This window comes from Lithobates pipiens, unplaced genomic scaffold, assembly GCF_037356315.1.
Source record: "Lithobates pipiens isolate NorthernLeopardFrog02 unplaced genomic scaffold, aLitPip1_a1.2 Scaffold_19, whole genome shotgun sequence".
Taxonomy (NCBI): Eukaryota; Metazoa; Chordata; class Amphibia; order Anura; family Ranidae; genus Lithobates; species Lithobates pipiens.
The window spans coordinates 112,628,783-112,641,778 of NW_027507764.1; the positions used below are offsets into that span (position 1 = coordinate 112,628,783).

At 36.4% G+C, this 12,996-nt stretch overlaps 1 protein-coding gene across 4 annotated transcripts in view; it reads right to left on the reverse strand.

Moving 5' to 3' along the window:
• Positions 1 to 544: 544 nt before the first annotated feature.
• Positions 545 to 12,996, reverse strand: part of DPP6 (dipeptidyl peptidase like 6) — a 1,860,394-nt gene continuing 1,847,942 nt past the window's right edge. For all 4 annotated transcript variants that reach the window (XM_077491167.1, XM_077491164.1, XM_077491165.1 and 1 more), the window contains exon 26: positions 545 to 7,859. In XM_077491167.1, coding sequence (XP_077347293.1) covers positions 7,716 to 7,859 — 144 coding nt within the window. In that variant the 3' untranslated portion in view covers positions 545 to 7,715. The remainder of the gene's footprint in view (positions 7,860 to 12,996) is intronic.

Below are 12,996 nucleotides of genomic sequence, written 5' to 3' on the forward strand. Positions count from 1 at the left end.
GAAGTCACTCTTTCTGATATAACATAGATGAAAATCCAATGTAGAGAGAAAACCCCCAAAATGATCTGGCTAGTGGCCATTTTCTCAACAGTAACATGGCAGTGAGAACAAATAGTGGTTAACACGTTTATGAGTACTGTTTTGTTAAGGGGCAGGACGTTTATGTTTGGCACCCAAAGGCACTGGCTAACCATTATTGCATTTCTTGGTAACAATTGAGATGTTTATGGGTATCTTTAGATCTCAGCATACACACCCTGTTTCAGAAAGAATATACAGAGAAGTCAAGATAACAACAACCCATGTCCTCACCAAACTTTTTATCCTCACAAGAACTTTTAGCCACTGAATCATTTACGTATGTTTACCTTCCAATGTCTATAGGCAGTTGGCTTTCAAATATGTAAAACTTCTATCTTTGTGAATAATTAGTTTGACTATATGTCTGTACACTGTTCCACACCTGCAGCAATACAGTATATACAATATGTTATAGCTGCTGATTTTTGTTTTGTATATCTTGCATCAAAAACCAACAACCAGCTTGATAAAATAATGATTTATTTTATGGATGATGAAACACTACCATGCCACATCCTAACTTTCTTTCTACAAAAATGAAGGACAAAAATTGAAGATTTTACATACCAAGGTACATCTTGCCACCCAATGAAATAGCAAAAATGTTAAAACCATTAGTCTTCATTTGGCATATTATTTGTATTTATTTTCTATGACCTCTCACCATTTTTTTTTTGTAATGTACCGAAAAAATATCCACTGTAATCAAAATGACTTACAGATAGTCTATTGTCCAATGTGACATAAATAACAGTGACTAACATTCAAAACTGTAAGATAAAAGCAAAAATTTAAAAATGACAAATGAAAAAGAAAAGAACATAGGAACAACATTATTACATAATTTCCCAGATTGGATGTGAGTCTAACATTACTATGTCAAAAATGTTAGAAACCGGCATCAACATTCAAGCTGTCAAACAAATAAAAAAGAAAAATTATGATTAGCTGTTTTTTAGACTGAAATTTAAAGCTAACGGTTTAGCAAAGAGTGATGTCTGACGGCATGCAGAACACAATACTAAAAAGCAGTTGGCGTCACAAATAGATGACATACATTCCGTATTTACAAATTCATATATACATCATTAATACTGGCTGTAAATTTGGTTGGATCTTTAATAACCAGATATCAATTTAAAGCCAGCATATCAAAATAGTGTTAATTGTCCATCTGGATGTCTGTGTATTTTCCTTTACCTGAAAAAAAGATCAAAATCTTAAACTAAACTCAACAGAAAACACATTTTGGAGTCCAATCAACAAATAGATGCAATAAACATGATTTATTAAATCAGTTATTGAGTGAATGGTTCTGATTATAAATAACTAAATTTTCTAAAGATTCAATGATTTGAGCTTTTTAAAGTTTACGTTTTCAGGAGTAAATGTAGTTTAAACTGAATGTATATTTCACCAACAAAACTGGGTACAACTTTAAGCTGTTTTAAGCAGGAATTTTGTCTAGGTTTTGCATTACCCATAGAAAGCTTTTTAACTGTTTTGCTTCTCTGTGGTCTGTAACCCATGTGACCACATTAAACACCTACTAATTCTGCTCCCAGCCACTGAATGGAGGACTTCCAACACTTACTATGCATGTGCCTGATGGTGAAAGGATATTTAAACCAAATAAAAAATGTATTGTATTGCAGCTTACCAGTTCTTGGATGTGATGGCTGCATTCATTTTTTTCTTTCAAGCTGAGAACATTTTCACCAAGTACAGAAAATACCTATTGACTGTACCAGAAATGCAGTGTCCTTGTAACATTCTCTGAATTTAACTAATATGTCAAACATTGTTGTCTTCCTTCTACACTATCTTCTGTAAATGCCCCCATCCCTTCCTCGGGTAATGGAGATGAAGATATGTTTGTAGTCCTATTTTATGATGACAACCATGCATGCCTCCATATAAAAGAAAAAAAACAAAGCCTGAAAAAGAAAGAGAATGTAGCCACCACATCTAAGGACTAGCAAACTGCAATGTATGACATTTTTGTTTTTGGGTATATATATATATATATGCTTTAAAGAGAACTTGCAAGTCAGAAATTGCTGACTTGATCATAACTGAATTTATCATATTGTTTTACGTAGCCAGTGTTCAGTCTTTTATTCTATCGTTTCCTCAGTTGAAGGGAGGTACTGCGGAAGTTTATCTACATAAATACCTAACACAGTCCAAATGCTCCATGATGTGACATTCAGATTGTGAGCCATGAGATTGAGTATTAGCTTTCCTATCCAAAATGTAAGGGCACTTGGCAGTCTCCTAAAAGATCTGCTCAATTCCTTTTAGCACCTATGTAATGGTAGCTTTACCTCAATGTGATCTGAAATATAAAAGAGGAGAATTTTAGAAACTGTTTTGCAGATGGTATTTTGGTTTCAGGCTTCTATAAATGTCAGATGACAGTTAAATGTTAGGAATCAATAAAACCACCAAAAGATCTTTTCTCCAAATGATGCAAACATGACCAACTAAGATATCTCATAAGCCATTCATGCATGCAGCACATAGCTCTCTTCTTTAATGTGTGGATTAGAACTTTCCATTTTACGTATGAATACTACCTGTCTTCGTTATTTCACAACCTGTCAATTAGGACAGAGCGAGAAAGCTGCGGTGTACCTATCTTATATTCTGCACTGAGGTTTAAGCAGAAGCAGGTGTAAACTTGAATAGTGATTAAAGCAATTTAACACAATTATTCCAATTTTCAAAAAAAAATAAAAAATTAACACAGCAGCTATTTTCAGTTCTTGTCATTAACACAACACCAGTTTTCACAACCCATTTAGGATTGGAGAACTCAAAATAAAACAAGATTTCAAATACGGTGATGTTATATAAAATAATTGTTATTGGTTGCTGACTGAACCATTCTTTATAGATTATTCTATTGGAGCTAAATGGTAAATAAATCATAAATTATAATTACATATAAATGGTACAAATGTAAATTTGAGTAAATTTCTGCAGTGAAAACCACATCCTTCCAAACTGATTTTCCAATGATGAGTAGACACTGGCAAGTTGAATATCTCATAGGCATCACAGATTTTACATGCAAGATAAAGTCACATCCATCCTTGTCTTTAGGCCAATGAGTGCTGCCCCCATAGACTCAATACCCACCAATGACATTATGTCATACTCTGTTGAAATATACCATGAAAACTGAATCACAGAGGTTTCTTATCATTTAAAGGGGATGTCTGCCATGTGTTCTTCATTATCACATGGTGTTTTACACTTCCTTCCGCGAGAGTAAACATTTCTAATAACTGGACTATTAAATGAAAAACTAGGGCATGGCTGGGGGGATAGTAGGGTTGCCGGTAACTACCATCCATTCACTGGACAAAACCATGCAATCTGGCTGTGGGTAACTTCACTTCTATCCAGATGTCCTCACTCTTGTTTTATATCAGCCCTGTGAAGAATGAATTCCACTCCCCATTAAAAAAAAACGAAAAGGTAAGCTTATCTGGGAACTCACATATTAAGAACTTACTACAGCAGTCTCTCATGGATGTAAGAGTCTAAAGGAGGAATCAACCCACCAGCATCTATGATTTGGGTAGATCGTGTTACATTTTGGGGAAATGTGACACCTTCACAACGGCCTTATGCAGAGACAAATCCTGGGAGGGATCATGCTGCCTTTCTGCATCTGCCTTTAACTCAAGCAATGTTTTGGATGGACTTGACCTTTAAATGTTTATGAAATATGTGGAAAATACATTTTGAAACTTGTTCTAATACAAAAAAATAAATAATAAATAGCAAATTGTCAGGGCAAGGGTTGTAAATAATATATATATATATATATATATATATATATATATATATATATATATATATATATTACTGGTTCTTGGAGAACTGCTTTAGTTGCAAGTTTTTCCTGCAATATTATGCAATGCTCAAAATGATCTGCCTCTTCATATTACAGTGTACAAGGAATTGTTTACCAACAATGTATAGATAGGGCTGAATTTATACTTCTTGATCTCTCAGGCCACTTATCTTGTTTTGCCCTCCTCTTACCCCATTACACAAACTAAGCCTCAATATCATACTTTTTTGGCTCTGATAAGTGAGCTTGTCTGTAATGCTTAGGTCAGGCATGAAAAGATTTTTAACAAGCAGTTTACCCACTTTTTGTTAGCATGCCTAGAATCAACAACTAGAAGAGATGGCAAAGTGTGGGCAGTTCGGTCATATGTAGGCATATAGAATACTAGTCCACTAACAAAAATGTATAAACTGCAGAGACCACAATAAGGACCCAAGTACATTGCACTGGGAAGCAAGATGGCCGTCTAAATTCTTCAGCAATGTGTGAATTGCTGTTTGCCACCCCTGGTAGCCTCATAGCCACATACCATGGCTAAGCTGAATTCTGAAGCTGTTACCTCTGCTTGTTTATAATACACTATATATAGAGACTTTACATAAAAAAAAGATGAATATTTTATTTTATTTTAAACTCTATATAACTATTTTGCTTATTTCAATTTTCTTTTCTGACACTAGTTTTCCATAATATGCATCAACAGTATTTCAGTTATCTAGAAATATTGGTTTCTCCTGTCTCTCTTCCCTGTCAGAGCCTTGTCAGTTGGTGTGGGTCAGTAATACCAGCAGTACAAAAAGTTAATTGCATTCTGATTGCATGGCTAGATGAATCTTTGTATCAGTTTTACCATTGTACCATTGTACGAGTCTGCCTAGTGGATTTTACTAGAGAATCTATAGTCATAATATATTTAATAAATTGCTAATTACATTGTCTAGCTGCCTGCATGTTGTAACTGATTTCATTTACAGCACCCTATAGGGTCAGAAACCTGTAATTATAATTTATACAAATAAAAGCCAACATCAATAGTCATGGGCTCAAGCCTACTCCTCTTGTACCCAACTATTGGTTAATGAGGCCACTGACCCCCCTCCCCCAGCTAAAGGCTGATGGAAAGGTAGGAATGGGCGGGCAGGACACAAGTCCACAGCAGTTGCACACTACTTACATATAGGAATATCCCAGGTTTTGATGATTCTCAGACACCATAGAAGGAAGCAGAGCAATGTGCAGATACCTAGAGATGCATACCATTAAATGTAAGTGGAAGTTTACCAAGAATATGAATGGCTCCAAGAACATAAATAAAAAAGTCTGCTTCTAATTGCAAGGCTCTTTAGAGCTTGAATTATAACCTATTAAAATCCATATATGTATTTCTAAAGCTGGGAGGGCTGCTAATATTCAAATAAGCTGAGCTCAAAATTCAACAGCCAGAACACTGACTGTGAGTGTCTGTCCTGCTCTAAGGTCTTTAAGAATCAGTGTAAGCCTTGCTGGGTCTGTGCCCATGCTCACCAGCGATCATTAGGGCATGCTAAGGAGTAGTGGCTAAACTTTTCCAGATAAGTATAACTGTTAGAGGCATGAGGGCACCATAAACAGTAAGTACCAGTTTGTTTGCACAGATAAGGTTGTTGTTTTTCTAGAATTGCATTGAGCTTACATTAAGTGGTAAGTTTAGATGTAATACATGCTCGCAATAGGTGTCCTTTTATGACAAAGCCAATGTGCACATCAGCTATTTTCTTTACACTTCATCAGGATTTCAGCTTTTCGACACCAAAATATGCAGTGCCATCAAAACTCTTGTCAATGAGTTTATTTTTATATAGCATTCACTGACATTTGTTATTATTTTGAAGAAACTGAGAAGTATTTTAGATATGATAAAGTTCTAGCTGTTGATTTATGCTATATCATTTAACCACAGCATAATTTTGGAGCTTGGATTTTAATTCGCCTTTGTTTCACTCCCTTGTTCCCTTGTTCCATGCAGTACTTTAGAAAATGCATCCATGTTTTCCTTTCAATCAATATATCAGCCACCTTGTAGTATGCTTTACCTTTTATAACTTTTTTTTATCTGTTTGAGATTTTGTCTTTGGTTTGTGTTAGTCGTAAAAGAGAAAGAGAGAGCGAAGAGTAATATATTTTTCATGTACATGACTAGAATGATGGTTTATTACTGGTAGCAAATAACATTACAGACTAATATCTAAAGTAATTGACTTGCTAGCATCGGAGAAACAACTGCAAAAAATCCAATCTGTGTTTTTGTTTATATTTCTTATACTTGAAAGAAGAGAGAAAAATGATTGTTGGGCAATTTACATTTCAATTGAAAGCACACTTGCTAACAGTCACAGATTCCCGTGTCACCAAATGATGTATGTCACCTTGGTCAAAATGCTCTTATATTAGGTGTTTTTGAGAGTTTGAAATCTATTAAAGTATACTGTATCTAAAGCCAAAAAACTTTTTTTGTTTTGGATAGAGAAGCCAATGATTAAAACCCCTGAGATTTTTCTTTGCTGTCTGTGTGGAATTCCCCCCACTGGGGAAATTCTACATTACTTTCTATCTTGAGCCACAACAGAAAGTGAGTGTTGAAATCATCTCTTAGACAGTTGTTACTGGAACAGATTTCATCTTTACAAGATTTCCCCTCAATTCTGAATGCCAGGATTATTCAAAATGTCAGATCATCTCTCACTTTAGGTCTCGTGACACTGGTTACTAGGACATTTTAAGAGGGCGAATCATATAAGTAAGGAAAGAGACAGCAATGAAAACTCGTGAGGGGTTCTACTCTTCTCCAGTCTATCCAAAAAATAAATCTGCTTTAAACAGACTTTCAGATTTTACAAAAGGATACATTGGCATTAATGCCAATGTATTACATGGATGAACAGTTAAAAATGTTTATTTCTTTGAAAAGACTCCCAAATATGTATAGCCTGCCAGTAATTGACAAAGGCTTGGTTCCTCCCCAAACAGGAAGTTACTAAACTAACAAATATCAATCAGGTCTTCATGAAGAACAGCCAACAAGATACACAGTCCAAGACATTGTAAGTAATGGTACACATCTTTCATACTCTGAAGCAGTTTGTAAAGAAAAGGAATGGGTTTTAAAGAAATCAGAATGAAGCCAGCAGAAACAAGAAACAAAAATATGAGATAATTACATAATGATGTACATGATTTTAGCAAGATTAATACATCGTCTTTGTTTATGCTGCCCTGAAAGTTGCCATTTTTTATTTTTTTTATTTCATGATGTGAGCAAGCAAACTGTAAATTAGTATTAATAAAATAATTGTGCTATAATCCCTTTTGAACTAATAGTATTAGTTTCTTCAGACTTGAATGCAATGTTAATTAAGTGTGATAATAAGAATGGGTTGAATGCTACCAATGTCATGAACTTTTACAGGTTGTCTAGTCCAAGTCCTTTTGGAGTTCCGCTGAAGGTCTTACTTCTTCAATGGTTGGTGTTTTTTCTTTTCTGCCTCATTGTGTTTTGACGTACCACAGATTTCCATTATAACAAAAAGCAGTGTTTTCAGACAGCAGGTTAGGCTGAGTTCACCATGCTTTATGTCCTTCCGCAGAGGAAACTTTGGGGTCTGGTTAGCCATTGAGGGCACTGTTCCATTAACACATGCTAAACATAACATTTTGTAATTTTCCAAGGAAAACTATTCAGTTGCATATTGTTCTGTAAGAAATGGTTTGTGCTTGGCACGAACAAAAGTTAATCCTCCTCCTCTTCCTCTATGGCTACTATGGGAGGCTTGTCTTGAACTCTGAAGCATTCTTCAAAGAAATTCACAATGGACTTGTGCAGGTGTTGTTCCATCAATGGGGTCTTCATATAATGGTTCTCATCTGGGTATATCTGTAAGAAAAAAACAGCATTAAAGGGGAATTAGGGTCTTTACACTATGCACTATAGGCCAAAAGTTTGTGGTCCACTGACCACCACACCTATATGAGCTTGTTTGAACATTTCATTCCAAAACAATGTGCACAGAATCAAGCACAAAGCAATGCTATGTCCCTTGACAAAGCTGAGTATACAAAGACATTTTTTTCCTTTGCAGGCTTCCAAAATTGTGGCAACAGTTTTAGGAAGGCCCTTTTGCAAGACTATACATAACGCCAATTACATAAAGACAAGATGTAATGAGTTTGGTGTGAAGGAACTCGAGCGAATTGCACAGAGCCTTCAATTCTAATAAGTACTTTTGTGATTAATTGGAATGCCACTTGTGATCCAGGTCCTCTCTTCTAGCATCAGTACCTGACCTTACAAATGCTCTTTTCTCAAAGACACACCCCAAAAGCTTATGTAAAGCCTTCCAAGATGAGTGGAGACTGTTATGGCCATAAAGGAAGGGGGTGGCATTTTTTTTATATTAAGGAGGAAGCAAACTATCCCCTGCCGATGCTGCTTTTTAAACAAGTCAGTATGTAAAGGTATTCTAATACAATCTGCATTATATTTCAGCTCCAATCACATTATTACAGCTATTTTAAAATGTGTGCTTCCTGTGATAAGCCAGGGCCATCTTAACTACTGCCTTCCGAGTGCAAAGAAATTAGTGCAAAGAAATTAAGTCCTTTCAGCTAGTCTGTTCTGTAATCTTGCGCATGGATATAGGGTGTAAGAGGAATGAGACTGTAGTCTTCCGATATCGCAGCGCAGTGCCGCAGGGAGCTGATATGACAGACACGGCACACTTCTTAATGGAAAGAGCGTGCCATGAATCGGGGGAAAGATGCGCATGTGCCAATGACATCACTACAAAGAATGAGACAGATTACAAGCCCATGGAGCAAGTAAGGTGACATCTACATACAGTGACTAGCTGTGCTTTTATTGATGATGTATATGTGCAAAAGTTATGGGGAAGAGTTTACAACCACTTTAAAGCCCATGGGTTTGAAATGTTTAACAAGCTCCAAAAAGGACAAAGGACAAAGTCCAGGTGTCCACAAACATTTGACCATATATTGTTTTTAGATATACACATAACACAAATAGCAAAGTGAACAATAGTAAGGTGACAATGGGGTTGATTTACTGAAGGCAAATAGACTATGCACTTTGCAAAATTCAGCTGCTCCAAAGCTTAGTAAATGAGCATAAACTCTGCTGACTTCCATCATCCAATCAAGTGCAAGCAAAAATGCTGTTTTTTTTTATTTTCCTTGCATGTAATTGGGTATCCTTTGCAAAGTGAAGCTTCACCTCATTAACTAAGCTTTGAAACAACTGCACTTGCAGAGTGCAACAACACTTTGAAAAGTACACAGTCTATTTGCCTTTAGCAAATCAACCCCAAATGTGTTCACTTTGAATACCCAATCCTGTGCAAAGAGACATATAAAAACAGGATTTTTACAAGTACATGATCTGCTGCTTGAAGTGAACACAACTTCCAAGAGTCAGAGTGGAGTCAGATCTCTGACAGACAGCTTAATCCATAGCATTAGATGGGTTGTTGCTGAGCTGTCTCTTTAGGTAATCTATAGTGCTATAGGGATCCTTTCATCATCTTTAGTCATGTGTTAATTGCTTATTTGTAGGAATTTTAAGAAAGCAACTAAAATAAACTTGTATCAAAACCATTATTGTGTGCTTTTAACTGAAAGCATTTTGGCACCTCTATATCAGCTTGCCTCTACACTCATCTTTAATATAATGTTTTGAGGAATGCTAAAGATTACATGATAAACTCACACAAGGGCTATGACAAATCTGAGGTAGCTGTTTGAAAAGTTGCCTCTGTCAGCTGTTTGGGCTTGCAGGCACAAAAGCTAAAATCAAACACGACCATTGCTACAAATCCTTTGCTAAATTAAAGCCAGCCTTATTGCACCATTATCTGTTGGTCACTAAAAGCCACAAACCTACCTGAGAAGCTACAAACTCCTTTACTGATTCCCTTATCATGCATTTTTTTTTTTTTAATTAGGGATCCTAGCAATGGCCAATGATCATAAATTAATTTTTTTAGTGAGAGCTGAATCTTAGTGTTGTGTGTCTTTATGGAGGTGTACATAGTAGGGCGGATTTACTAAAGAAGCAGACGCTGTTTACTTTGCAAAGTGAATGTTATTATATAAGATGATGGTTAGGTTCACTGTAAATACCCAATAATGTGCTAGCAGAATCCTGTTTTTTTTTTTTTTTTTTTTTACATTTCCATCACACATAATTAGTTATTAAATGTGAACATAAGTCTACCTTATTTACCAAGAGTCACTTCGCTCAGTGAACAGCCTCTCCTCATTTAGTACATCAACCTCACTGTGCATTTACATGATCCCAGAGGCATATGGCTACTATATTCTTGTAGTCAGTTCATTAATGAACATAATGGAGTTCAAGATTTGCCTGGCCAAAAATAAGGTAGGAGTCAGGATATTATGGCTTATCTTTCTTTACACGCCAGGGCAATGCATATTAATGTGTTACTACATGTTCTGTGGCTCTTGTGTCTACAAATACCAGTTTATGCAATTATATGTTTTGCTTCCATATAGTGCAACTGAATGCGTTACATTTTGTGCTTGTGTCATTACCTATTCTTAGTGTTTTTCCCTGAAGGTAATTGTGAACCAGAAACCATAAAAAAGCACGGATAATCCTTGGGTGCTTTTGTATCAGAGACCTAACATGCTAATGTGTAGAAAATGCCCACTTATATAAACACCCAGACCATCATATAACAGTCTTAGAAACTGAGTGAATCTTAGTATCTGAAGACAATTAGGATGGTGCTAATTGACTCTGTCTAAAACACATAAAAAATGACATTTTCTTATTTATCAGCACATCTTGAATTTAAGGAGATCATTATCCAATTAAAATTGTTGTATAATAAAGGTTAAAGCTATAAAGTGGAAATGCCAGCCAAAGGCTTGAGTGATATAAATGATATTAATGATTTCATCAATAGCAGTGTTTATGCCTTATTATAAGGCTGATGCAGTTAGTTCTGTGAGTGATTTTGGTAAAAAATAAAGTAATATCCACAGATCACACATTATGTTCTGTGGCCAAGGAGAGAGAGAAATATAATAGTACTTGTCATTCTAAAGGCTCCCACAAATGGCTCAAATTTCCATCTGGCTCAGTTCATTTTAAAATGGACTTTTGTTGACCTAAGTGGTACATGCATGGCCATCTACGATATGAATTTCAGCCCAATGGACTAGCCATACATAGCCAGCTTTAGGTCCCTGTTCAACCAGCAATTTTTCTTTACCATTAAAAGTCACTCAAGCCAATGATTAACAGCAATATGTAGCTGAGCAATTTACGCACAATAGTTGCTGGCAATTTGTCTTTGCTGCTACACTATTTGGTTGCCATGCTCTGCTACTACTACTTTGCTCTCTGTGTCCTGTTGCAGAAATTTGTCTCAGAAACATACAGGAAGTGAAAGGAAATCTTTCCAAAGTGAGGGAAACCACTGCAACCGGCTTCCCCATTGAAAGATTTCACATCACCTCCTGTTCCGGTGACAAACTAATATTTAGGATTCCTCCTACATTTCTGTACTAGACCCAATTGATACCAGTACCAGTAAATTAGGTGAATCTCCCAGGGGACACAGACAGCTGGAAAACTGATATGTGTTTTTTAAAGTGGTAATTTCCCAGAAAAAAACAAATTCCCCCCCAAACATACAACTTAGGATGCTATTCTCAAATCACCTGGGAGTCATTTCTAAAAAAAATATTGACATACTTACCTTTTATTGTGGTTCACTTCCTGGTTTCCCAAGGCACTGGTGACATAGCCAGAGCCTCACAAGTGCATCATAGGAAGGCAACATCACCAGCATCTTCCAGGGATAGTAATATGGTATATAAGTAAAAGAAAATAACTCCCCCCCCCCCCAAGATCTCATGATGAGATCTCATGAGATTACATTAAATCTCATGAGATCCCAGGGAAAAGGTTTTTTTTCAACAGATAAAAGCTCACTATCAGGTGCCAGTAAAGAAGAAGTTTGGTATTATAGGTAAGTAAACCTGTTTTACTAAATACATTTCATTAGTGTTGGCAGTGTATTGAGGGGGACCACTTTAACACTTCCAAGCTCTATCTATCTTCACTCATTAAAGAATAAGTTCACCTTTGGGAACATGCAACATGTTCCCGCTCCTGCAACTCTCCCCTTAGTAAAGCAGGTCAGCGACTTTTGTAGCTGCGGGTACTGTTGGGAGATTCATCCTGAAAGATCACAACAAAATCTCTGATGTCTTCATTCATTTGGCTTCCAACAGTTTACAGCTCCTTGTGTGTGTTTACTGGCTGCCAGTCCTTGCTACCAGAGAACATAAGGGGTGCCACTGTTTCTGTGCCTCTGTTGTGAACACTTAAGATGCATTTCTCCACAATGCTTACAGCTAAAGAGGTCAGTCATTTTTTGTCAATGTTTTTACTTTTACTGCTTGTTAAGAATATGTAAATACTTTATTATTCATAAGTTGGGCACAGGTGCACTTAAAATGGTAATAGACTCTCTACTACCACTTGTACCCACGGGTAAGCCTATAATAAGGCTTACCTGTAGGTACTGTGAATAGCTCCTAAACAATTTAGAAGATATTCAGAGTGCATGCAGACGATGACATCATTGGTCCATGCGGTCTGAAGGTCCAGCTTACAGTGCCGAATCCTGAGAGCCTGTGTCGTAAATGGCAGTTCCAACGCACGGGAGTGATGTTATCACACCCCACGGCCACTCATGCAGCATCGAACCCGGAAGGAAGACTGAGGGAAGATGTCAGTTGTATCAGCAGTGATATCGCGGTGCGGGAGGGCTTCATTCTAAGGTAAGTTTCTTATAATTTGCTAGAATGCAATGAATACTAGCACAAAGTGAGTTTGCCTTGCAGGATTTTTTTTTCAAGCACCATCGGTTTATAATTGCTTTAAAGCATTTATCCTTATTACATACATTTCCTGATACACAGATGGCCACAAGAGCCAATCTTTAAAAATCTGTAAATGC